A 26,813-nucleotide genomic window follows, 5' to 3' on the forward strand; every position below is an offset into this window, starting at 1 on the left:
TTTCAGAATACCCCTATTTTACTTGGTCTAATCTATAATGGGAATATAAAAAAACCTCGTTTATAAACATCACGGCAGTTTTTGTATTAAGCGAACAAGTCAATGTGTGAGAATCCCCATGTTTTACCCCCCCGGGGCCCCATTCACATTGTGCCATGGCATCGATTCACGGCCATTCACTGCAGACTCGGTCACGAACGAATAAAGCAGAGATTTTAATTGATATATAAACTCGACTCGCAACTAGTAGCCCCTGCGACTGTCAAGTATATACAATTTTAAATCACCCAAGTTCCGTTGGCAGTTGCGATCAGAGTGCTGATGGCTTCCGCGCCCCTCGACGTGTCTGGCAATACGGCTTTGCAAAGAATGTCCAGGTCCATGTCCTTGCTAGCATGTCCACGACTTGATAGCCATGCGTGGCTGCTCCATGCTCGTACTTAACCTTGCGTATTCTTCTTAACAAAGTCTGCCAAACAATCTCTGACATTGGGAATGTAATCGGCTGCACGCCCGTGGACCTCGCGGCTGCTGGGTTTTGCCTCGTCGATGCGATTTGCTATAAAGCCCTCGCTCTTGCTCTGGCCCAACTTCTCGAGAAAAGCGGGCATTCCGTCCTGAAGAATTTCCACCTTGACGCCGTCGTACGCGGGTGGCTCCTCTTCGAGGCTGTTGTTGTCGAGCTCGGCCTCGGCTCTCTTGGACTTGGACTCGGTGTCGGGGCGCGTCTCCATACAGCCCTCGGGCTCGGGCAAGTCGTCGCGATTATGCCATTTTCCGTCTCCGCCATCCGTGGAAGAAATATAAAAGCGATTAGGGGCATCCAGGACCACTTGCGCTCAAGGCTGCAGACTAGATCCCCCGCCTTGGAATTCACCCATTTACGTGCCTTGGGGACGCTGGTCACCTCAATCTTCTTGGCGTTGGGATCCGGGTACTTCTCAATAATGTTTGCGATGGCGCTGATGGGTGTTCCATGCTCGTCTCGCAGCGTGTACGAAAAGCTGCAGTTGTCCTGGTACCTGGGGATTACGCCCTCGGTTATGTGCATCTTGATGCCCTCCAAATCGGGGCCATATCCGGTCTGCCCAAGAATAAACTCGTAAAAATTGTTGGCAATCTTATCGGCGGGTGAACAAGACCGGAGAAGCCCAAGACTGTACAAGTTGCCCTTGCCTGTCTCACCCCTGCCGCACGTCTCATTGTAATAGGGCGTCAGGAAGCAGCTTCCTGTGATGGTCCTGATGTAAGTCCAGGTTACAACCCTGCAGATGCTCCATGCTGGACACGTATACGGCCTATCAACCTTGACTGAGACTTCCTCTTGTTTTGACAACTCAGCATTTTGGCCTTCTGTCATACGCTGATTACCATAAACGGTTGTCCCAAGAGACGCTGAGAAGGGGCCATAACCGACTGAAACTTCAGCTGTAACAGATTGGCCGGTCTCTTTAGATGACTCCTTATTCCATCCGAGCCGGTAACTATTGGTTTTAACCGTAGATGTACTGATTGTCATGGGCTCTTCATTCTCTCCGGTAACCACATCATCACCGTTGGGATGAGGGTTAACATCAAGAGACGATTGCCATCCCGTTTCTTTAATCGAGTTGCGCACAAATAGGCATTTGCGATCGAATTCCGGTATTTCCGCAGAATTTAACAAGTCAACTCCGCCTTTCGAAGCACTCATTTGGCCCTCTGAGAAAGGGAATACCTTGCCCAGATGGCTCATAGTGCTCTTCATATGAGCTTGAACTTTAGGAGAATCGCGGATAATTTCAGCCAAGTTGATGTCGCCGGTATTCTGCGTATTCTGCCGAGGAACAGCAGAACCGTACACGGCGGCAGACAAGGGCAGTGTTGCCCAGAGCATCGCGTTCACCACGGTCAACACCATAGTTTTCTCGGCCAAAAAAGGCGGTTGTACAAGTAACAAGAATTGTGAATCCCAAAGAATAAAATGAAAAGGAGAGTAGATTGGTCGGTTCTTGCTGGACACGGATTAAGTGTTGCCTTTTGGAAAGTTCAAGGGCGACAAGCTTGGATATAAATACTCGTCTGAGCTGATTTACACGTCTCGATTCTGATGCACCGACGAGCTGGTCTGCATAATGACCACGAGCGAGCGAGTAATTCCATGCATTGAGAAAAATGACACGCTTGTTTTCTTGGCGGTCCGCACTCCTGCGCCAGGCATAATTCTCGTCCCTGACCAATATTCCCATGAGCTGATGAGACGACATTGGCCTGTTATTTGGTGCGAGTAGCCTCGACTGATGGCCAATATTCACCATGACGCTTTTGACCCAACTACACGAGGAATACGAATCAGGCATTGATGAGCTGACCCGCGCGATAACAAGGAGAGGGTTTAGAGACGGCGATATTTGCGGACTTGACCATGCACTGGCCTTTGCTTTTTGTCAAAGGGCGTAAATGACATCAATGTCTTGGTGTTTTGGGATATTGAGTCATGTCATGAATTTCACCGTTGTCGAAAAAACCAGCTCACTCTCCAGCGGCCACGCGGCTACACCTCGTAGCGTCATTGAGCGCCTTCCCGCTTGTAGTCGGGAGCATTAATTAATTTTCAATAACCTTGCAGAAAGTGCCGAGATTCCCCAAAACCCCGGTTCGCAATGTTTCGCGCTAGCTAGGGCTGCCGAATTGCCGGGATATCTTGACGTTTTAGCGTGGGATAAGATTCAGACTCATAATTACTTCGACAGCCTCCAACTTGGAGTCACAGATAATCCCAATACCTGGAACGGAAGAAACTTAAAATCAGTCCATCCGGTGGCATTGATCACCTGCATGTTTTTAAAGAAGAGGCACCTGGGGCGTAAATTCCCACTCGTCTCGCTTGAATGGCGAGAACACATTTTCGTCGTCAAATGATAGAACCTTTTAGCTTATTTTATTGTATAATAACACCGAGCGGCCTTGAAAACAAAGACTCGAATTGATAAACATTCTCATGTTGAAAAAAAATGGCATTCATATTTTCTTGGTATTCCCCACAGCCAAGCATTGATATTGCCATGGGTTCATGCGAGGACGCCTGTCCTTTTATCAATTGGTCTTAATTAATATCCAATTTTCCCCACGTGCTAGCTGTATTTCTATTAATATTACCATCCAGGTACAGTCTCAGCCACGACTTGCATTCATGCTCTATGCGCCTACATCACGCCACTATCCCGGCTTTAAGACAACGTAGCAAGTCCCGAACAACTCGGCTGTAAAACTGCCGGTCGGTATTCCCGGCTGAGGATCATGTTCAGACGACAAAGAAGAATTAAGCTCTATTATGATGCGAGTACTTAAAGCCTTGTTTCCGCTGGTCCCATCTCTAAAATCAAATTACGGCCTTTAAGGTTCTGAGCTTTTTACAAGCAAGGAAAAAAAAATTCCACCTACTTTCATCTAAACATCTTTACAAGTACCTTGTCTATCCTTTTTTCTTTACGTTTTTTTTAAAGTCTTATACAACAACACTCCAAAGTCATGGAGTTGTATAAGACTACCAGTTTTCTATGGTACTACCTTACCATCCTCTTGGCCTTTTGCCAAGTTTTGGAAGCGCAGGCGCCAGCAGGACCAAAAAAAGAGAGAGTGCCGCTGCCAGCACTGCCAACTGATGAGCCGCTCCCCGCCAAGGACAGTCTTCAAATTAAGCTGGACCGTGACCTATATGCCAAGGGTTCAATGGTCTTCTCTAGTCATCTCAAATTTGAGAACCCGCAAACAATTACAGCCAGTCAGATGAAGAGAATCGCTGTAGATGCGTACGACGAGATGCGGAGCATGGCCAAGAAGAACGGTATTCCGGAGGGAGATATGCCACGTGTCATGACTACCCTTATTATTGACAATGAACTCATCTTTGCGTCCTCGGCAAAAGGCCCGCAAACGCCATATGGGAAAGAAAGCCAAGTACAAGCCGATTTAGACGCCTGCAGGGGACCTGGAGACAATCGTCACAAGCATAATGGAAGGTGTGGTGAGGTAATGGCCCTCCATGAATACTATCAGAGTCACGGTGTTACCAAAAGGTTAGAAAAAGAAAGCGGCGCTCGCATTGTCGCAATCGCAGGCACGAGAAACGCCAAGGGGCAGCTGGAAAAGGTTATTTACCCCCCCTGTGGTCACAAGGTATGCATCTCTTTAAAAAGTCAAGTACGCTCTCAAAACAATGTATTAACTGGACTACAGGATGATTGGGGTTGTGACAGACTAGTACAACAACTGGATGTATTGGATGATGCAAAGGTTGACAAGGACAAGGACACGCCAGCCTTTAGATACAAGAACATGATAAATAACCCTAAGCCCGAACTCAAGCCAGTGGATCCAACCAGCTTGTCCAAGGAGAAAGGGAAAGAAAAGCCGAAGCCTGGAGGCAGCAATGACGATGAGTTTGAGGAGCCGCCCAAATACGACGAGTCAACAGAAAAAGAAGGAAAAACGAGAAGGCCGCAACAACCCAACAGAAACAAAGGAAAGACGGGTACCCAAGATAACAAGCCATCCCAGCCCAAAGAGCAGGATGATGGCGGAGATTTTGAGGAGCCGCCCAAGTACGAAGAGCCAACATCAGATGACAGAAAGAAGGGGAAGACCTCTCAGAAAGATAGAAACAAATCCCAGACAAACGCACAGAAGAAGAAGACTGGAAACAGGCCTCGCCACTTCCAAGGGTAAATCGTCACGCTATATTTACCTTGTGTCTATCTGGCGTGCGTACCTGGAGTAGATGGATTTGAACTTGGACCTAGTCTCTAGCTTTTCTACTCGTTAAAGAATTCATTTACTCTAGACTAATCCCGTTATTTGAATCAGGGGTTGTGATGCGGGATTCCTTTAGTTTTCTGTGCCACTAGAACATCCATGTTGCGAGTCAAGACACGCGAGCTGTAATTGGCGGCTGAGCAGTTACTCGAGTCAAGCACGGCAAACTGTCACCTCGGACAAGACACGTCCTATCGCGTGTGTGCGGGCTTGGCCGCCAAACCAGGCGTCAACTCATGCCAACTACATACTTCATGCGTAACGTGTAGTTTGGGCTACCTGACCGCTGACTGCGGAAACAGTTGCCTCGATGCGCCATCGCCATCATGGGCCAACAGAACCGTTGGCTCTATTGAACGACCCCAACAGTCAGCGGGCAGCCTAGTAAGCGCTGGATTAATAACTGGGTTAGGAAAGATTAGCAAAGACCTGATATTTTGTTTATTTCTATTTTTCTTTTACTCAACTTGACGATTTTGTCATCTCATGCTTTAACAGTAGCGGTGTTACGTTTTGGCAGCGGGTGGTTGGATGGAACCGGTCATTAAACTACTGGAAGGAATATGTGTAGCGTTGGATACGTGAAAATAGAAGAGAGTCCCATTTGTTAAAGGGCTGTTTGAATAATTAGGATTCAATAGTTATTCGCCGCCCGGAACCCTGTGCCACACCATGTTACGTCGGCAAGAGAGCGGGTGTACACTCTAACCCTGAAGTTATTAACCACCCTCACCTGTTGTACGGCGATCCAACTATTGTAGGGCTGACGTATTATTACTAACTAGTTTACGACTATACCAGCAAGGATCCCGTCTCGGTCAATGTAGCTATCCGTCGGCTGAGACCGAGTCGCGCCGGTGTATGTTGCAACGTACCCTAACAGTTTTCAAATGCCTACATCTACCCCGTCAAGTCTGTCCACACGAACTCCATGATTGCAAGCGCAGACTCGTTAGATTCGTTGACCATGGAGAACTTGAACCTTGGGTCTGCCTCTGTAAACAGAGCTTTCCATTCATCTAGGTTTCTTTCGTGGGAAGCGAAGCCCGCGCCCATTAAGAGATCGAATGACCTACAGATGATGTAAGCATGGACAACAGAAAAGAACAATGAGATAGAATCATGGACCAGACTTACCTTAAATACCTTTCTCTCCAGTGTGAAATGGTACGCGGCTCCGGCATACATATCTCATTAATGATAATCTTGGTTCCCGGCGTCAACATCGGGATAAGACGTTTGAGAATTAGATGACAATATTTATCGGACCAGTTGTGCAAGATCCAGCGAAAGAAATAAACCTCTGCATGGATAGTTTGAGGTGCAAACATATCGTGCTTCATGTACTTGATCCTGTCCCCAACTTCATCTGGAATGTCGGGAGTGAAAATCTCCAAATCTTGTACAATAAAGGAGAGATGGGGAAAATGTTTAGCCAACTCTAGGCTGATGTGGCCTGGTCCTCCTCCAACATCGACAATTCGGACTTGGCCTGCAACAGACAAAATTAGTAGGACTGGTCTGCTTGAACAGTGACACTTTGTCAATCGACGCGAGGAGGAGTATACAGGAGTTTCAAATTGCATATTACAAAGGAAAAGAAAAGGCCCACCTAGAGATTTCCAGTCATAGTTGTTGACAACATGGGTTGAGTTGAACTCCTGCATCTCCATAAATGCCTTCATATTGTTCCCGAATCGAGCGGCTCGTTGAGGGTTTTGCTTCAGCACTTCATAAATACTCTCTCCAGTATTGTTTGAAAGGGCGAAGCCCTACAACTAATGTTAATAATGCATGGCCATCCAATCTTGCCAACGGCAAGCACGACGAGCCTACCGTATGGTTTGGTTCTTGTGACTCGGGCCACTTCTCTAAAGCTTCAACCATCTGCAGCAGAAAAGCCTCAATGTTAGCTTCTGATCATGGTTACGTATCACAATAGTAGTTGCTGTTTTTTTTTTTTTTTTTACCTTTACAGACGCAGTCCACATCTCCTCGGTTCCACAGAGCAGCCAGGCGTTGGCCACAGGATCCCTCAGTAGTTTGGACGCCTTCGTGTGAACCAAGACTCCCGGTTCTGGCTCATGAAATACTCGCATGGTTGTTGCATGCCTTAGTAACCTGCGCACGGTTCGTTCGCCTAGGCCGATCTCTTGGGCAATACTGGCGAACGTCGTTCGGCCGCCCAACGGTACCAGCTCAGCAATCTTGAATCGGGATATCGCCTGCAGTGATACCGAACTGTTGACCTTTGGACCAGGTATTAGTAAGATGGCCGCGACTCACTAACAAAAGGCTGGGTCTAGTGCACCCATTCGTGGTGATGGGAGCTGGTCAAGAGCTTACTGATCCATGCATGTACAGCATGTCGAAGGGACCTAGAAGGAGGTCTTGGATTTCGGCAGCACAATCAATAATGGAGTCTCTTATGCCAATTGCATCTTTTGGCAACAGTGTTGGCGCGTCTTGGTCAAAAGAAGGCAATGGACACGCCTGCATCGACAGCGTAGCCTCGAGCCTTGAAACAGAATTGAGGATTGATGCCGCAAGCTGAGTCAGACGGGAGACTGATGTGTTGTCGGACGACATGGTGGTTTTCGAGGAAGAAGCCGACCAGCTTAATTCGTAGATTCAAGACCCTGTAATGACAGCAATTTATACGGAATAAAAGGTAAACCACGTTATTCGAGGGAAAAAGGCCACCAAACTGTCACTCGATGCCGTTGGTGTTGCAAGGTAAAATGGGATGTGAGGGAAAACGTGGGTAAATGAGCGAGCGGTCAAACAGGCCGGGGTGAGATACAAGAATCCGCCCAAGCCGATCGATGGGCAAGGATAAGGCAGCATTGAAGGATAATTATGCTGCTCCATTCGTGTCAAGTACTCTATATGCAGACTTGCTGTCTTTCAAAGCCTGGCCGTTGGGCCGAGATTCGCATTGGGGGCCGCAGGTAGCACAACATGTCTGGTCAAGCGGTCTGGTATGTCGGCAGCTGTGCAAGCTATCAATTGCAACTTGACCCGTGGCTCTGAGGATACACATGTACCCATGATGCCGAATGCAGGCTGCATCCATTTCTTGGCTGGCCAAGGGCATCTGAGGGGGGGTGATGCAAACGTCGGCGCAAGGCGTCAATGTATCTAGCAACGAAGGATCTGCGTAATCTGCGTCCAAAGGCAATCAATTTTGGACAATTGGACGGGACCCGTTCCGGTGCCGCCCAGGCAGCAAAGTGGCATCATGACGCCGTCTGCTATTCGAGGGAAGAATCTAGGCTCTCAATATCTCCTCGCACTCGACAGGAACTGTTACACGGAAGAGCCTCGTAAGCCCCAGCCCTCTTCCAATATCCGGGATCCGCGGCGAAGCCACGGTACACAGAAGGGGTCGGTGAGCCAGGCAACAGGACCCAAGGCTCAACGACTTAGATGCCTCAGTCATCAGCTCAGTCATCTAGGCCAGGTTACACACACAAGAGACCTTATGTATATATACAGGAGGCCCTGCCCTCCTAGGAAGACAAGGAACCAAGGACCTTGAAGATCCAAAGATTGAGTATTGCTAGTCATGAAGCTGTTCATAAGTCCTCAACCGAGCCCTTTTAACAGGAACCATATCCCCAAATAAAGTCCAGCGCCTTTTCACCAAGTTCAACTAGCTGCCGAGATCCTTCTTTTCAAATGGATACTTGGAATTGTCTTCAGGATGTCCTCCGGGACAGAGCCGAGTCAGGATCTGTCCTCAGCTTCCCCTTGGGGGACGTTTCCGATCCGATTTGCATCTCTTATAAAGACCTCTACTTCCAAGCACGGCGTAACAGTGGCCAGATTCGGGGAATCCCAAGGTTCAAGGAGCGTCACCCAATCATGCTGCACTTGGATAATCATGCAGACATCATCACCTGGTTCTGGTCTGTCCTCTTTGCCAACGGCATACCCGTGATACTGGGCCCATCAATCCGCAGCAACAGTTCCATGCTGGACCTGGCAGTACTGTTGGAATACCCGATATGCATCACGACAAGTGACTTGACGGACATGTGGGATTCCGGCCACGGGATGTACCTGCATAGAGTCGAGACACCGCAGAAGACGGCGTCAAGGGCGATATCCTCTGCCGAACCAAACAGCCATGGGCAGTACCAGGGGGGCACTACAACGGCTATTTTGATGTTGACGTCCGGTAGCAGCGGAAGTCCCAAGGCTGTCATGTTGTCTCACCGTCAGATCCTTGCAGCCGTGGCCGGAAAAGCCGCAGTGCGGCCATTGGAAAGCCCTCGGCCATTTTTGAATTGGATAGGTCTTGATCACGTTGCAAGTCTGGTTGAAATCCATATCCAGGCTTTGTGGCTCGGCGTTGACCAAGTCCATGTGCATGCAAGCGACGTGGTTTCAGCACCAACAACATTCCTTTCACTTCTTCACCGCTACAAAGTGGCCAAAACCTTTGCGCCGAATTTCTTGTTAGCCAAGCTGCTCTCGGCTCTACAAGACGAGCAACAAGACAGGAATTGGGATCTCACAAATCTCACCATGCTCGCGTCCGGAGGTGAGGACACCGACACGAGCACGTGTGTCAATCTATCCTCGATTCTCCAAAGGTACAATGCCCCGGCGAATGTAATCACGGCTGGCTTTGGCATGACTGAGACGTGTGCCGGGGCCATCTTCAACCTCGATTGTCCCGAGTATGATGTCAAAAGAGGCCGAGCCGTGGTTTCCCTGGGCACCTGTATGGATGGCATTGAGATGCGTATTACAAATCCTGGACTAGACCGATCACAAGTTGCGGCACCCGACGAGCCTGGCGATCTCGAGGTCCGTGGCAGCGTGCTTTTCAGTGGCTATTATCGTGATGCGCGCGCCACTGCAGAATGCTTCACCCAGGACGGCTGGTTTCGTACGGGCGACCAGGCCAGCATCGACGCGCAGGGCCATCTCAGCCTCAAAGGTCGCGTCAAGGATCTTGTCAATATCAATGGCGCCAAATTTGCCATGGCGCCACTTCAGACGGCGCTTGATCAAGCTCTTTGCCATCAAGCTGCACGTCTTGTCGCATTTCCGTCCCGCGCAGCCCACACTGAGCAGGTGACAGTCGCATACATTCCTCGGAACTGGGACATGCCTGCCAAGGACGTCGTCGAGATCCAACATCTGGCCGTACAAACATGTCTGTTACGCGTTGGTGCCAGCCCAACCGTCTTCTCTCTTCGGCAGGAGTCCATTCCGCTTTTGCCAGTATCCTCGCTCGGCAAAATCTCGCGGACCAAGATGAGAACACTATACGAAGCAGGTGCTTTCTCCAAGGATGTTGATCTGCACTTCAGTCGAGTGGAGCAGTTTAGAAAACAAAGACAGAAAATGGACGATACAGAAGCCAACGATGCCGAAAAGCTTCTCATCCGCTGTCTCTTGGACCTCAAGTCCATCGACAGGGGCGCAATCGGCGTGAACACATCCATTTTCGAACTTGGATTCACTTCCGTTGACGTGATTCAACTCAAGATACGCATTGAAGAGGCACTAGGAGCTAGTGTCTCTGTGACTTCAATTCTGAGGCATCCTACACCATCTGCACTAGCCAAGGCCCTCTGCCCCGAGAGCGAGAAGGGCAGGTCGTTGGACACGCCGCTGAATTCCAGTTATGACCCCGTCGTCGCTTTCAACGCGGCTGGCAAAAAAACACCGCTATGGCTTGTCCATCCCGGGATTGGTGAAGTCCTCGTTTTCGTCGGGCTAGCTCAGCATATCGCCAGTGACGATCGACCGGTATACGCACTGCGCGCCAGAGGCCTTGACCCCGGCCAAGAACAGTTCGTATCCATTGATGAGGTGGTTGATGCGTACCTGGCGGCCCTTCGACAGCGACAGCCTCAAGGACCCTATGTGATGGCGGGATATAGCTACGGGACCATGATTGCCTTTGAAATGGCCAAGAAACTCGAAGCAACCGACGGACATGGCACAGTACAATTCCTTGGCTGTTTGAACTTGCCGCCGCACATCAAAACGCGCATGAGACAGCTCAACTGGCAAAATTGCCTGCTGCATTTGGCATACTTTCTCAGTTTAATAACCGAGGAGCAGGCTGAGCAAATCGAGGACATGAGCCAGGACGACGCCCTGGCATATGTATTTCGCCTCGCCGACGCGGATCGTATCAGGGAACTTGGCCTGGACAAGCCTGGATTAACTCGCTGGACCAACGTCGCACATAGCTTGCCAAGTATTGCTGTCAATTACGAGCCTGATGGTCAAGTTGACATGCTAGATATCTTCTATGCTACCCCGTTGAAATCCGTGGCCCCAGACCGAACGATATGGGTGAAGGAGCATTTGAGCAAGTGGCAGGACTTTTGCAGATCGAAGCCTCGGTTGCACGAAGTTGATGGTTCGCATTATACCATGATTGGACCGGATCATGTTGCTGCTTTTTCTGCCACATTTCTTTCTGCGCTGCATGCTAGGGGGGTTTAACGGGCTCAACCAGTTGGCTTGATTGCCTATTGAAAGAGTGCCACGAGCCAGCGACTCCAATGACGCCTCACAAAAGGTCTCGCCACGGCCCTACTGAGCCTGTTCAACATCAATGGAAGACTGAAAAAGGCTATCGTCACAAGCTACATTTGATGACCTAGTCATCTATCAAGATTATCTATGAAAAGCACCTATTCCACCTATCTAGATAGCCTCAATCAAGCGACTCTTCCACACTCAGTCTGCCTCATAACTGTGTTTTTCTTAAAAAGAAAACTGCGCCACAATGTAAAATCTAGGTGTCTTGTGTTCTCGTTGGGCTGTCCCTGCTCTCATTCAACTGCCTCGTGTTCGCTGGCCTATAATTCACACGCCACTTCCGATATATGCGAACATGACGAAAATAGCTGTAGCGGATAAAAGGAGAGAGCCATCTTGGCCAGCGGGCAGTTCTTCATGGGCACCTCGACCACCCTGACCTACTGCTTGTTTAACGATAATATGCTTGTGGCTATTTGACAGCAGTTGATCTCATGGCCAAGTTTGGGGACTGGGGGCTAGCAATATTGACGAGAGACAAGGCAGGGCTCACTTCCAATAGCGGATAACATCGCGGTTGAGAACTTCTGTTTCAATCCGGTCAAGTGCCATTCCGACATGAACATCACACATCATCTTACACCCAGGGGCCCGAATTGTGAAAGTTGCTTCCGGACATTACACGGCTCCCGGCAACATGGCGACGCTGTCAACTCCCGAGTTTCAATTCCAGATCCCAAGAATGCGGCGACGGTTTACAAACGCTGAGATCATTTTTGAGTTCGAATACGCCGATAAATAGCATGCCAGGACTCGCAGCGACCATAGGCCGGACCCAGTCGCGAGCAAGATGTTCCCGCACGGAGACTTGGCCCTCAGGAAAGGGACTGGCACTTTGTCCATCACCAAGACGTCGAAGTCAATAGGGGCTGAGAGAAGATGGTAGGTGGCAAGCTTGGATACACATGGGAGTGGAAGAAGGATGGAGCTCACGACCACTACACCAGTCTCTCGGGAACAGTGAGCAATCAGCACAAGGGGGGTTACGGCGAGGACAATGCAGCCATCTGGTGGCTGGACGAGGACCCAGGGACAAAGCAGGACATCCCCAGGCCATTGCGCGTCTTGCTGAGCGTCAACCCGGGGGGTCAACATGGTCACTGGCATGCTGACCTTGTGGGAACCGGCCAGAGTGAGGCGATTGACCCTGTCATAATTGACGCTGGGCTCAGATTGAACAGCGAGGATGACAGGACTAGTCTGACGGAAATGGGAAAGAGGGACTTGGCTAATTTTGTTCATGCCGCTTAAGTTACCTGGACGGACAGCGAATGAGAATACAGGTGGTCATTGTTCGTCGCATTAATAAATTGGTGTTGTGAAAAGGTAAAAATAAACAGACTCAAGTGGTGGCTACATGGCATGTACGTACTGGTCTGGGCGAGAGATGACAAGAATGGCAAAGATGACATCCTCGACCTGAAACGTCAAATGTGGCAGCACAATGGCACGGACAAGATCGGCTGCGACTTGGATAAAGTCTGGTGATTTTTCACTAGGACAGGGTCTCTTGACACGTACCATGACGGCTCCTAGTCCACGCCTATGCGAATCGCCGGATAGATTGGACTTGACACCACCTGTGACAAGGGCCTAGTATTTAGGGGCTTAGAACAATATTCGTATTCAGCTAATACTTTGCTTTGATATCAAAGGTCCTTGGTTTTCCTTGAGGCCCTAGGGGCGGAAGACCTTTATTTATATCAAGAGGCGGTGAGGCACCTTGCCCTAGGTCTCGTGATCAGAGCCCTTGTGTAACTATCGTCGGGTTCAAGGTTCGGCCCGTGCCTTCATGGCAACGTGTCATCCGTGTAACACCACCCTGCGCTGCTTGGCATCCCAATCCTTGGATCCTTCCACGACCAGAGCCGCGCTAAGCTTATATAATACAATGTCATTGGGTCAATCGCAATCTCTTTCTCAATACCGAAGACTGTTGGTATATCGTCAGCCTCTAACAGAGCGTAGCCCTTATTCTTTATATCCATCTCGTTAACTTTAAAGTGTACCTCTGATAGTAGAGTTTCTACGGCATATATGCTATCCTCCTCCCAGATATAATTATTAGTTATACTAAATTATTATAATAGGTTGGTTATGCTTTTATTGGTCCTATACCGCCGCTCTAGTAATGTGCGCAGATATAATACCTCCAGTAGGCTATTGTTTTTTATAAATTATATATGATCGTGCTAAGGATTTTGTGGGTTAAATGGAAGTATATTTGTCTTATAAATGTCTTGAGGGCTTATAGTGGGTATGCTGTGTATATTACTGGATATTGTGTACGTTGTCTAGATGGTGCCACATCGCCGCACGATCTGGGAAGACTGTTGGACATCTTTTATCAGGACATTTGATATATCCTGATATTATGTGTATAATGTAATGCACCTTAAAATATGTCTCTTTTATGCGCTTCGGTCCGTGTGCTGCTTTAGTCTCTCATCGGCTGGGAAATTAGTCTTCCAAATGCACACGGGGCAATATCCGGCGCAGGCTGTAGCATAGCGGAAGGTGACGGCGTATTGAATGAAATCCGAGTCCATTCGTCATACCACCACGCTTAGCCAGTGCTGTTAACTAACTACCCTATATGTTTAGGTATCTTATCTTATTTAACCTGCTATCTGGGGTTTATTCTGGGAATACTGGCTTGTCTAGCATATGATCTGCCCCAGGTGCTACTTAATTACGTATATATATGTAGTAGCTACTGTTCTTAGGTGGTCTGATTACAGGAATCTGATTAAGGGTATAATATCAAGCAAATGCCTGAGAGGACACGATATTAGCTAGCTAATATATAACTAGCTGGGCAACTAAAGGCGGATATAACCCATCAGGCGTATTTATCCTTTCTAGGAAAGGGTGCTCTGGCCTGGACTTAAGGTTAACTAGCTAGATAATTTTATGCCAGGTTAGAAAGATAAACTTATTAATCTATATTCTTAGACTTATAGAACTCTCTTATGAATTTTAATTTAATATTAGGCTCACTGTTATAATAGCTAATAACACACTTAAGATCCTGCCGCTAGATATAAGCCGAATTAAACTAGTGATATTCTGTATAGTGATGTACCTTATATATTACCTGGCAAATTTCGCTTAGTCTTATAGGTATATAAACGTATCTATTAATCATATTTATATTATTAACTCTAGTGCCTTTATAGATATAGTTAAGCCAGTTTTCCTCCTAATAAAAACTTTACACCTTTTTATAGCTATTAAGCATAAAATATTTCCGTGGGATCTTTCCTATTTTACCGCGTAGTAATCCTATCTTGTTGGTTAATAGCCCTTTAATGTACTACATAGCTATTAGAATATATACACTCTATGAATCTTAAGGCTTAACTTACCAGTGCTATAAACTCGCTTACTTCCTTGGGAATCCAGTTGTTAGTAGCTATATTCTCTCGATTCTAAGCGCTACAGAACCGCCGAATTTTAGCCTACTTAAAGGATTATTTTGCAGATGATAGTTACAATGGAACAAGATAAAACCAGGGGGCATGCAGCCGGACATTGTGGATACGTCAGCTACATTCTGTCGAAAGTGAGGGATGGTTTCGCTTAGAAGGAAGTAATTCTCTGTTAATCCCGTTAAGCTACCAGACACCTTTAGTTATTTTCCCCTTCTTTACCTAACTACATATGTACCGTTTTAACAGCGAATATCTTCACCCCATACCTGGAAGAGAAAGAGTCCCATTTTAATCCTTAGCTTTAATTTTGGTGGCGGCTAGCACAAATAGTGTTTACATTCGCTGACTTTTATCGTGGTGGCGTTTCAATGTTCCCAGTGGAACTTCCCACTAGAGACGTCAACAGACATGTAAACGCCACATGCCGCGTCCTCATTTATGCGATGAACAAATTCCCATTCTTTGTTTTCAGAGACATGCCTAATTTAGGGTTCCCAAGCTAAAACTCACAAAGAGAAACTCCAGATAAGAATGAGATGACATCTCTCATCAGTTCCGGGTACTCCAATCCCACCCACGTTCCATCAATCTCCATGTCTGTCAAAAGAGTTGTCAAAAGAGTCTCGCATAGGTTCAACCTATACGCGTGAAAAGATAATTAGTGCATCACTCCAAATGCTTCATGCACGAAGCACTTACGGGTTCCTAGAATTTGAACACACATTAGTACGCATCTAATATACCACGTCCATAAACTTACGCAGATACGGCCTCCACAATCTGTTACACAGCAAACATAGCCCGGGCGGCATTGATTATGTGGGCATGCGATGATGCATTCGCTCGATGGCTAATCTCACTGCGTCAATACCATTATTAGCTATTGCATGCGTTGTACGTACCCTCCTACATCTTGGAAATTCGATTGCCAGTCCAAGTCCGGCGAGAAGAGTTATCATAGTAGCAAAGGCTTTCATGGTGATCAAGGTGATTGCTGAACCGGCTGGGTGGACAAGGTTGCGGTAACACAGCCTGGGTGCAAGGGGAGCCTTTATAGCCTAAATCGCTTGGTGTGAATTGACCTGGAATTGTCCACTTGGGTCTGATGCGCATTATTAAATATTAGATCGGGAATCTCTTACACGTGTCGGAGGCTGGCTTGAGGACGTTCCACTTTACCTGTCGCCGTTGATTATCGGATTGGCCTGAACAACGTGGCCAAGGCGTTATGGTTTCCCAATTTTTCAGTACCCCGCGCCTTGTTCACAAAATCGAAAACAAAACAGCCCTTTGGAGTTTGGACCAGTTTGGGCTTCAGCTGCGAGCTGTCCGGTAGCCACAGAATCTGGAACCGATGCCCCGAAAGTTTAATTTGGTACGACACGGCAAAGCGATGCCGAACTCTGCCTACAGCAGGCTGGGCCTCGAAGCCATGGCCGAGCGACTAGCTTGGATCTTGGATGTGCGCTGTAACTCGTATGATTTTGTAATGTGACGGAGAGACGCGGCGCCTGAAGTGCTAGAAGGGTCTTGTCCTAGGTAATCTCTAGGGCTTTGTAGTTGTGCACATAGGCAGCGCAGAATTACATACATGCAATAGTATATCCGCCAAGTGGTAATGAGGCATCCGATTTACGCCTGTGCCCTTTTCTGCTGCTGATAATTTACCAGGACAGGACAACTAGCATCCCTGTCTTGTGCCTATTTCCCGACATAACATCACCGCCAGAAGCCTTCTTGCAGATCAGCGATAAAAGCTAGAAAACTGCTCTGATACCTTCCCCTAGTAGTAGCTGAGAAGATTCCATACACCTCAAACTGCTCAGAATTTAACAAAGAAAGACCTTTAGAGAACGTCGCTTAAGAGACTTGCACGCAGTAAAGAAGTATCAAGGGAAGTACTATGAGATATACTTCTATAATAAATATGAAAATAAAGTCTTAGTCTTATATTATAAATTATGGATTCAAACAAGATGTTGTTAAGACAAGTATATACTCAAGCTTTACACAACTAGCACTTTATTTGAAATGTTATCGTTTGAATAAACAACCTTTTGAGACTAGCCTAGATTTAGTGTCCTTATACTAGTAGTACCCTTGAAACAGGCTACGGTCAATTGTGACCAGAGTTGTGCTGGAACGTACAAGTGCTTAGCGAGTAACAATACAACCGTTTCTATTGAAGCTATGCTTTACATTTCTAAATGCGGGTGGGAAGCAGAAGCCTATACACTTGCAACCCTCTTCTTGTGTAATTATCGTGAGCCGACTTTCAAAGCTAGGTTTATTTTATAGCTGGTAAAAGTCTGCTCGATTGAGATGGAACTAAGCAAGCATGCGTGTCATGTAGCTTTGTATGAGAAAAATAACATGACGTCACACCTCGGATGCAAAGAACGACAGGGTGGTCTGATCAAAAGTGATGCGGCAAAATCTGCAGGTGAATTATTACCGAGCTCTGTGATATCACTGAGAGCGGCGTCGTGGCACGCGCAGCGAAGTCTCACGACAAAAGTGCTGGAGTGGGCACAAAGAGCCGACACGCGCAAACGTTTCTGGGGCCTTGCAGCTCGTGCCTGGCTAAAATTGGTCGCATAACGTCTGGTGCATCAAAATATTGACATTAATCCGCCTATGCGGTGGCTGTATCGGATATTTGCACAAAGCATTGGCCATGGTCCAACCAAAGTCGGTCAAATACGCGGCGCTGTGGCATTCTGCTTGACTCTTCATTCAAACGGCAAGGTAACATTGAAAGCCGACATGGATGTGCCGAGATTTCCTTTCAGCTCAGAGAACGGGTTTAACGGGGATATGAAGCATTGCAGTCGCCCATGGACCCAAAACCCCCAAGACCGTGTCAGAATTTAGCTCCAAAAATAGGCCCATATTAAACACTTCGCTGAGACCAAACCCTCACTCAGAGACAACTTGCATAAGCCGCCTCTGTTTTACTGCATGCCGCTGTCTTACCTGGGACGAAATTCGCTGCTACAACTCCACCCAGCGTGCTGAGATTGACGGACTTTTATTATCCGAATCGCCCAGGGGCGGCTGAGTACCAACTTTCTTCCAAATCGAATACGCTTTGAATGCCTTTCTTCACTCAGCTCGGGCGCAAGGTCGATACTTTCGCTGAGGCATGCATGACGGCAGAATAGAAGTACATGTAGTCAATTATGTAGTATTGGAACGCCTCGACTCTTCTCCACTCGAGTATGACACGAGCTAATCCTGGACACCCGAGGCGGAAAAACTGTTCCCGTTTACGATTTCTCTGGCATACAACGGCGCGATAGGTGATCAGCAATGGACGATACATGAATATCACAAACCTGGGCTTGAGTATAAATCAGATCAATATCCTCACTCAGTTCCTTCTTGGACTCACCATCAATCGAGCATCTACCAACATTTTCAACATTTTCAACACTTTCAACACAACCCAATATATCCCAACATATCCCACCACTATACTACAACATGTTGTATCAAACCTCCATCTCTCTCCTGCTGGGCGTCGCATCGTTGGCCAGCGCCCAGAGCTGCGGCGGCGGCGGCAGTTTCTCAGTCGACAATGTGCAGTACGTATAACACCTCCCTCGCATTGAACTCTGCAAGACGTCTTTCTAACTTGATCACAGGGAAAACTTCGGTAGCGTGACTCTACAGCCCAGGTCGGCATTGCGGTTCTCTCAAGGCAATGCCCAGATCTGCATCGTCAATCGAGCTCCGAATACCGTTGTTACCATCTCTGGTAATCAAATCAATGGAGCCATTTCCGCCGTGTTGAATAAGTGCTGCACGAATGCTGGCAGCTGCGGCGGCGGTCAACAGAAGATTACCGGGCCCAACGGCAACGTTATCGATCTCTCCGTCCAGGCTCAGGGACAGAACTGCACCCCATAAATTTCCGAGTAAGTTGAGCCTCGAATTATATCTCCCGCCCAACAAGTCATTGTTTCAGCGTCATATTTTTAGCAATTTTGCAAACAGAACAATGGAAAGTAGTGTTAACCAAAGCTCAATAGCCTAGCCGACCTACGATTTCATGTTGGATTTGTCGAGTTTGATCACTACATGATATCGTGCCTTGACTACGATCAGAGCTTAGATAGATACATGCATTTCTACTGTATTTGAATTGGGGACTATAGAGTACAGCTATTCAACATAGCACCAGATAGTATCTCGAATCAAACATATATTTCTGGCCATAACTTGATGTTCGCTCTTGCCACTGTCCATGATGAGATTGTAGTCAGCTGTAGTAGTGTCACAGCTTCACAAGGTGGGTGGTTGCGCCGCTTGCCATGGGAAGAGCCTTGGGCAACCGAGTAGCTCACCTCATTGTATTCCCGGCCAGAATAGTGCATACTGACAAGGTCATCCCCGCATATGTCCCACCCGCGTTTCCAGAACCAGAACACGGTGACAGATTAGGTATCGATGTGCTCTCTTGTATTTCCCTCGGCCCCATGGTAGGATCGTGCGAGGAGTGGATGCGTAACTATTTAAGCAGATGGCCAGATTTCTCGCAAGAACCTCTATTCAGGGCTGGTCCGATGACTGGCCTAGCGGTGCATGAAGCAACAAATCATCATCCTTGTTATCATGATTGCCTCTGGCATCGACATCGTCTTGCAAGAAATGCTCGCGCTCGCAAAGACTTACGATCCAACTCGCGAACGGCCGGTGGGTGTTAGGGCTATCCTAACCCTAACTGGTCCTCATGCATGAAGGAAACTCGTAAAATGCCTTGAGAGAGACCCATTAACCTTTCTGCTACCATGTAGCTTCTTGAAGTGACGAGAATCCTGCAATTGCTGTTCCCCGGCAAGAAAACCTTCGGCGGCTGGCGTGTTGAGGGGTTATTGGCCGTCCTCGGAGTTAATTCAATAGAAGATATTGATATCGCCTGCACTATCGAGTATCGTGAGTCACTGTCCGTTCCTCTCTTCGTTCAGGAAGTTATACCCTAGACTAAGCAAATAAGTCTCCGGGTCATGTCACCGCGGCAGCTTACCCTACACTACCGAGTCTAATAAGCGTAAAACGACTGTTAGGCCGCTAGTATTATTCATGTAGCCACTAAGAAAGCTGAGGTCGGTCGATAAAATCCCGGTCTCTTAGGAAAGAGATTTTCAAGAATAACTTGTAAGGCGTGGCTTCGTCAAGGAGTTGGCCATGATAGATGGCAGCCGTTTCGCCTGGTGAAGTCAGTTTATTTGCAGGAATCTCGGATGCCGGAAAAGTGGACCGAGTGCCGAGTTAACAGCCCCTGCTATACTCCGAATCCGATAGACGGTGGAGCCACGCCGGCCCGGCCCCAGGTTTGGTGAAGATGGGAGAGTTTCCTTCGCACATGTTCATTGACGACGAACATAGGCATAGTTTGCCTTAAATGGAATATAAAAATTGCATGATAGGCGTGCGAGGACATCAAGAGGCTTGACCTTCTGTATCCTCGCCGAGACAAGTGCACTGATCTTAGTATCTTCCCTCAAGCGGTTCAACTTGATTATCCTCACAGCACTCCTTAAGTCAAGTGACCGCGAGCAAAGGAATTATTTCCGCTGAAAGCTATTCGCGGCGTGCCTACCCTGTTCATACTGCACGACACCGCCATATTCCCCTTCCGACATGCTGATGATCACATCGCCTAGGCGAATGTCATGTCTGTCGCCAGGCACGCCAGCTGGTCATCGTGCTTGCGGCAGCTTGCCCGACGTTATTGTCTTCCTCCTGCTTACGGATTGTCATTCCCGTGAATAACATGCTGAAGGGTAAGGCGTAAAGTGCTAGATGGTAAAATGACAGCGCCGAAAAATGTAGGGTATGGTAGTCAAGCAGTTGTTGGATGGGAGCACGTTCCTGATTGTTACGTCATCAGCACACTGCTGGCTAATCTCCGGCTATGAGCGGAAGCTACATCGACGTGATCAGGAGGTAGAACAACCAAAGAACCTAGCAAGGCTATCCCGACTTGTCGCACTTCTCCACCAACGAATCCATTGAGACTCAACGCGTTGCGAACTAAACAATAGACTGAAGCTGCGAATGTTCTATTTGCGTATATTAGTGTTTTCGGTATTATGATTCCTCGATAGCTTCTCTATCCTCCGGTCAACCGCCTGTGCTGGCTTCCATCAACCTATTTTGCAACGTCTTCATCGAGAGGGTTAAAGTCGGCCTACATCTGCAACGATGTACCCAGATTCCTGCGCACACAAGTCTGTGGATAGTCTATTGTCAGACATACCCCCCAGTTTACATCGAACGGACTTCCCCTTCCATAGGTATTGTGACCGAAACGCTCGAGCCGGAGATGGAAACTAATGGCGTCCCGAGACAAAGCTCTACAAGTCCATGTTATCGCCAAAGGCCAGGCTCGACGGCTAGCTCTATCCACTCCACTGGAGGATTACCGGATACAATATCGGGTAGCTGGGCAAACGCTGTCTTAGAAGCAGGGCAGAATGGTATACTGAAATTCTCTCGTTCGGTGTTCAAAGCAGGTGCTAATATTTCCTTGAAAAGCAATATCGACATTACTGCAACCGCCGATAGTACGAACAGGACTTCTATCGCATACTTCAGCTCCAACATTAAGCGCCCACAAGCCTCCAACCACGCGCGATATCCCCCCGGTGGCACTAACAAACATCACGCACGTTGACGTAGCCGAATTCAAGCCCTACCTGACCCAAGTCGGTGCATTATATGAACAATTGCAAAGATTAAAGGAGAGAGAAAATGAATCGGCAGATACCCTTGACAGCGGTAGCGGTAAAACAAGCCAGTTTGCTGCTGTTTTCGATGACGGTCACCTACAACAGGGAAAGCGGTGCCTATCTTCACCGTCACCTACAGAAATGTCTGTTGCGATTCCAAGATTCAGTTCAGGATCTGCAAGACGAGCGACTCAATCAGCGCCACCACTGTCTACTGTACCCCGTGTATATTTCGACGCAGACTTTCACTTAGAAAATCCTCGCACATTTGACGTGGTCAGTGAGAGATCAGAGGTTGTTCGTCCACCGCCAGGGCTGCTCAATGAAAAGGCTTCAAAAGGAAATGCAACAGCGCCACGGAAAGCCCTCGCAACAAACGCGATACTACAAGAAAAACTATCCTGGTATATGGACACGATAGAAATGTACCTTATAGCTTCTATTTCAGCGGCTTCCACGGCATTCTTCACTGCATTAGGTTCGCTACAAGAACTTCAATCAGAAGCCGCTGATTCCGTGGAGAGAATCAAGGCTCTCAGGAAAGAGCTCGAGGCTTTAGATAAAGAGATTGTAATAAGCGGGTTAAATATTATCCAGAAGCGACAACGACGGGAGCATCTCCAGCAGCTACACGACGCAGTCCAGCAACTTCAACATATTGTCGATAGCGTTGTTGCCTGCGAGTCTTTGGTAGACAATGGAGAAGTGGAGAAGGCCTTAAAATGTGTCGACTCTCTCTCGAAGCTCATTGCTGGCGAGCCAGATGCTTCACAGGCACCATTACATATAGATGGACAAGATATTCAGTTACGAGACCTTAGGGCCGTAATAGCGCTACAAGGCGTGAATGACGATTTGATTACGCTACGCATCCGAATCGGCAAAGCTTATGCAGCACGATTTCTCAGTCTCCTTATGGGAGATCTCGGGCGCCACACTGATGCCGTCTCCACGCAGGAGGTACTCATGCGTCGGACTAGTGCTTCAGTACGGTCTCGAGGCGGCCATACACAGGAGGCTTCTGTCGTCCCATCCTATATGAGCTCGACCGATGGTCTTCGGTCCGAGTTACTAGAGGTCTTGACCAGCTTGCATAGAGCAAAGCACCTTACCAGTGCTACTTCGGCTTATAGAGAGGCTGTACTGAAGGAAATTCGCAACCTAGTTCGGCGACCTCTACCTACTTCAAACGATGATGATAATGAATCGATTTTGTCTTCGTCAACCATGGCCAGGGGCCAGTTCGCCCCGCAGGAGAAATCGTCTATTCTAGCTCGAAACCTACGAGCTCTTCAGCCTGAAGAAGCTGAAGAACTACTGATCAAAATTTATATTAGCGTCACTGAGACGTTGAGGAGGTCAACAACACAAGTCAAACTGTTGCTAGACGTTGCTAGTTCGTTAGGTGATGACACTGGTCCTTCAGGGTTAAGATGTACTGAGATGGACTCACCGCCCATTACTCCTGCCGCCTGGAGGCCTTCCGTTGCGGCACTCGAGGCACAAGAAATCCACAAAGCCATAGACTTACTAAGTCTCCTAGGTGAAGCTGTGGACGTTGCACAGAATAAGACTGTGAAGCTCCTCAGGGTTCGTTCAGAGCAGAGTACGCACCTATCACTAATTCGCTTCCTCCGGTATTTTGCTCTCAATCTCTACTTTACCAACGAGTGTGAATCAATCTCTGGGCAAAGCGGTACGGCCCTAAAGACAATTATCAATGGGCAAATTCAAGACTTCATACAGCAGCACGGCGATGTAGAAAAGCAAAAGCTTGTCCAGGGCATGGACTCTGACCAATGGGAGGCGAAGGACTTTTCAGAGAAACATACCGCTGAACTTGACAGGATTCTATCCTGTAGTACGAAAGACCCGGCTGAGTGGTCAGATGGTATTAAACCTTGGATTCTGTATTCAGATGACGACCCTGGTTTTAATTGCGCTGATGATCCGCAACTCAACAGCGATGATAAAGCCAAGACTAGGAATGCGTCCATTCACGAGGAAATATTCGTACTTCCTAGCTCCGCAATTATTTGCATGAATGGTGTGGCCCGCTTCTTACAACTAATAGTTGGTATCCCATCAATGACTTCAGACATCGTGGCTTCATTGGTCTCCTATCTCCAGCTTTTTAACTCGCGGTGCACACAACTTATCTTAGGCGCAGGGGCCAGACGATCCGCAGGCTTAAAGAACATTACATCAAAGCATCTGGTTCTCGCATCGCAAGCATTGACGTTCGTTGCAACCTTGATCAGCTATATTCGCGAGTTTGTCAGGCGCCACGCTGGAACTGGTGCTGCTGCTTCGAGTCTAGTCGAATTTGATAAGGTCAAACGTCTCTATCAAGAGCACCAGAACAGCATTTATGACAAGATAGTCGAAATCATGACCCGCCTTGCAGCCTCACATGTAAAGACTATCAAACTTATCGACTGGGACAATGAGCAAAAGAATGTGCATTCCTACATGGCGACATTAACAAAAGACACGACCTCGTTACATCGAATCCTGACAAAGTCTCTTCCAGAAGCAACTGTTGGAATGATCATGACTCCAGTATTTATCAGTTATAGGAATCAGTTCGGCAAGGCGTTCCAGGAGGTAGACCCCATGACGGAATTAGGCCGGGAGAGGTACGTCTACATGAGCCCCAATCAGCTTACGACAGATTCTGACTTGATACAGCATGCTACATGACATCGAGTTCTTTGAATCCAAACTCGGCAAATTGGATGGTTTTGGTGATACTGCAGAATACCTGACCACAATTATCAAGTCCAAGCAAGTCACGACCGGACGGCCAGCCAATCTAGCCGATGGCCAACTAGAAAAGAAAGACACTGAAAACACTGCGAATTCGGCCGAGACAAGGGATAACACTGAAGATAAAGACGAAGAGCCGGATAAAGCAGATGATGGCAAAATCGCTGCCGACGCGGTGTCGGACCCGGAAGCCAAGTAATAATAATATGGGAAGATATAGAAAGAAAGTGAGTATACGACACGTTCTAGGAAGTGTTTGGCAAAAGTAGCGAGATGGACAAATAGAACAGTTTCGGGATAGACAGAATGTCAATTACTTTCACTAGAGGTAGACGGAAAGCAACAAAGACAGAGAAGATATGTCTGTATAAAAAAAAGAGAGATGGAATAAGACTGAGAAGGATGAGCCCAGACATGTATTGTAAAGTTTCATCAGTACGGCAAAGTGTCATTGCGCGCTCGTATGTTAAGAGGCTCTTCACAACTGGTGTTTTGTTATAGGAAGTGGCAAGGTGTGTTTCTGTCAGAGCACTAATTATATCAAATGGTAGTTCTAGCTCTCACCGTTTCTCGGATCGCACAAGTATCGAAAAGCTATCGACAACTACAGTATTGCTGAGCATGTCTTGCCAACACGGTTCAATTAACGAAATATGATTTACAATGGGGGTGGCCGTAAAATTGAGATGGACTGATAGATGGCAGTTGACTGCTGGGACCGATGTGGCCACCACCTGTGGCTGTTACAGTCGAGAGACACAATCCAGACGGTACTATAGACTGACGAAGGGCAGCTCTGAGTCACGCAAGTTATTTGCAGAGCGTTGTCAAGGCAGCCTGGCCTCCACGCGCTACTATCAATCGTTTCGATAGCCCCAAATTAACGTTCATCTCAGTCCCATCGACAAGACAAGCTAGCTAGTTAAAAATACTAATGGTAAAGGCTGAGCTTACTTGGAGAAGAAAGGCAGTTGAATCTACAAACCTGGGGACCGAAGCATCTCCTCAACCCTTTCAAGATTTGCTTTCAACGCTTTCAGATCCAACGGTTGATCTTCTTTGTATAGCCCGCGATTCTTGAGGTAGCTTGTGTATTCGTCACATAGAGCTACACGTTTTTGCACTTCTTCTTGAACCGCAATACTTGATTTGTAATATGCATGGATGTCGGTGCGTAATTTTCCTATCAAACCCAGTCGTTTGTGAAGACGAGCAACGACCTCGGCAAGCTCGGTAGGGTATCGAATGATGTGAGCAACATACAAAACCTTATTCGGCTCTCCGTTTGTCGCTCCATACCATTGTTTCAACATTTCACCACAGATGGAGTTGGTTTTCGATTTCGCCACAAGAATGCCGCGGAACTCGGCATGCAGTAATTGGAATTCCATGATGCTCTCATCGTCTACACCTGAAATCCACGGTGGGGGCGAAAATAATTGCTTGGGAACTGTGCTCGCGTCATCCCAGTCGATTATACCATTGATTTGCAGTTCGTCATTGACGATGATGTTGGCAAGCCGCAAATCTGAGTGATACAGAGGGTACCCGTTCTCTTCATCATCAGGACCAGCGTCGATTAGATCTTTCTCCATAAAATGGACTGCAAAGGCCTCAAGTTTCATATCGTCAATGGCCTGGTCCGCAACTGGGACTGCTAGCGTGTCAGAGACTATCTGGAGTTGGCTTTCCATGTACTCTCGCACTGATGTTGTTGGAGGGACGCTACGACGGAGCTCATTCAAGGGTATCGATTGTAAATCACCAACTACCGGAAGCCCCGTGTCTGTTCCGGGCATCAGCGACCCCAGTGCTGGAAAACTCGTCTGTCGCAACTGGACCAAAATCTTGATCAGTTGAGAAAAAAATTTGGCTCGCCTCTCAACGGTTGACTCGAGTAGGAGCCGATCTGTAAGGCTCTGGCCGGGGATAAAATCTAATATTAGAAAAAAATATTCGTTATTGCCATCGTTGGAAAGCCGCTCGTTGCGGCCGAATGCGCGGACACGAGCCACGGGGATTTGCGTTGTCTCTCTCAAGTATTTCGAGACGGCAACATGACTGAGAACTCTGCTCCAGGGATCATAAACGAACGGTAGTATGGGAATTCGGACAACGCATTTTGTTTCATCTTTGAATTCAACAATGAAGTTGACATTGAAGCTCCCACTGTCACATTTGATAACGCGGCAGTGATCCTGTGTGCTATATCGCAAGGCCAGGGCCGAGACTCTTTCCAGAGAAATTGCGGAAATGAATTGGGATCGTTGTTGATCGTCTTGTTCGGGAGTCGGTGGAAAGTCGCCAACGGCAATTACTGGTCGTTCTACCCTTCGATTGTATATGCAAGAAGCGGAAGCGGAAGCCATGAATTCAACGGAGCGAGAAGGACGAGGGAAGGTTGTGTCTGGTAGGTTTGCGTTGAGTCGAGGTCAAATCTCCAAAGCAGCGGGTGGTCGAAAGAGGGGTGGAGGGCCGCGCCTTGGCCATGCAGGCAGGTGGT

At 47.7% G+C, this 26,813-nt stretch overlaps 8 protein-coding genes across 8 annotated transcripts; 5 read left to right on the forward strand and 3 right to left on the reverse strand.

The window, feature by feature from the left end:
* Positions 1–440: 440 nt before the first annotated feature.
* G6M90_00g106850 (uncharacterized protein) lies at positions 441–1,900 on the reverse strand (the record flags this gene model as incomplete). Its single annotated transcript, XM_014684414.2, has 2 exons — positions 441–832; positions 886–1,900. The coding sequence occupies 2 exons, from the start codon at positions 1,898–1,900 to the stop codon at positions 441–443; spliced, it is 1,407 nt and encodes a 468-aa protein (XP_014539900.2).
* Positions 1,901–3,510: 1,610 nt separating this feature from the next.
* On the forward strand, positions 3,511–4,707 carry G6M90_00g106860 (uncharacterized protein; the record flags this gene model as incomplete). Its single annotated transcript, XM_014684415.1, has 2 exons — positions 3,511–4,158; positions 4,219–4,707. The coding sequence occupies 2 exons, from the start codon at positions 3,511–3,513 to the stop codon at positions 4,705–4,707; spliced, it is 1,137 nt and encodes a 378-aa protein (XP_014539901.1).
* A 987-nt stretch (positions 4,708–5,694) lies between these two features.
* PaMT_1 (O-methyltransferase PaMT) lies at positions 5,695–7,383 on the reverse strand (the record flags this gene model as incomplete). Its single annotated transcript, XM_014684416.1, has 6 exons — positions 5,695–5,866; positions 5,932–6,286; positions 6,407–6,566; positions 6,631–6,681; positions 6,765–7,043; positions 7,141–7,383. The coding sequence occupies 6 exons, from the start codon at positions 7,381–7,383 to the stop codon at positions 5,695–5,697; spliced, it is 1,260 nt and encodes a 419-aa protein (XP_014539902.1).
* A 1,092-nt stretch (positions 7,384–8,475) lies between these two features.
* tdiA_1 (Didemethylasterriquinone D synthetase tdiA) lies at positions 8,476–11,271 on the forward strand (the record flags this gene model as incomplete). Its single annotated transcript, XM_014684417.1, has 1 exon — positions 8,476–11,271. One exon carries the CDS (start codon positions 8,476–8,478, stop codon positions 11,269–11,271), a length of 2,796 nt encoding a protein of 931 aa, XP_014539903.1.
* Positions 11,272–12,249: 978 nt separating this feature from the next.
* Positions 12,250–12,621, forward strand: G6M90_00g106890 (uncharacterized protein; the record flags this gene model as incomplete). Its single annotated transcript, XM_014684418.1, has 1 exon — positions 12,250–12,621. The coding sequence occupies one exon, from the start codon at positions 12,250–12,252 to the stop codon at positions 12,619–12,621; it is 372 nt and encodes a 123-aa protein (XP_014539904.1).
* Positions 12,622–18,290: 5,669 nt separating this feature from the next.
* Positions 18,291–18,716, forward strand: G6M90_00g106900 (uncharacterized protein; the record flags this gene model as incomplete). The annotated part of the gene is made up of 2 exons (XM_014684419.1): positions 18,291–18,391; positions 18,452–18,716. The coding sequence occupies 2 exons, from the start codon at positions 18,291–18,293 to the stop codon at positions 18,714–18,716; spliced, it is 366 nt and encodes a 121-aa protein (XP_014539905.1).
* A 705-nt stretch (positions 18,717–19,421) lies between these two features.
* On the forward strand, positions 19,422–24,509 carry vps54 (Vacuolar protein sorting-associated protein 54; the record flags this gene model as incomplete). The annotated part of the gene is made up of 4 exons (XM_014684420.2): positions 19,422–19,502; positions 19,604–19,742; positions 21,348–24,180; positions 24,233–24,509. The coding sequence occupies 4 exons, from the start codon at positions 19,422–19,424 to the stop codon at positions 24,507–24,509; spliced, it is 3,330 nt and encodes a 1,109-aa protein (XP_014539906.2).
* A 778-nt stretch (positions 24,510–25,287) lies between these two features.
* G6M90_00g106920 (uncharacterized protein) lies at positions 25,288–26,679 on the reverse strand (the record flags this gene model as incomplete). The annotated part of the gene is made up of 1 exon (XM_014684421.1): positions 25,288–26,679. The coding sequence occupies one exon, from the start codon at positions 26,677–26,679 to the stop codon at positions 25,288–25,290; it is 1,392 nt and encodes a 463-aa protein (XP_014539907.1).
* Positions 26,680–26,813: the final 134 nt, after the last annotated feature.

This window comes from Metarhizium brunneum, chromosome 7 (genome assembly GCF_013426205.1).
Source record: "Metarhizium brunneum chromosome 7, complete sequence".
Classification (NCBI taxonomy): Eukaryota; Fungi; Ascomycota; class Sordariomycetes; order Hypocreales; family Clavicipitaceae; genus Metarhizium; species Metarhizium brunneum.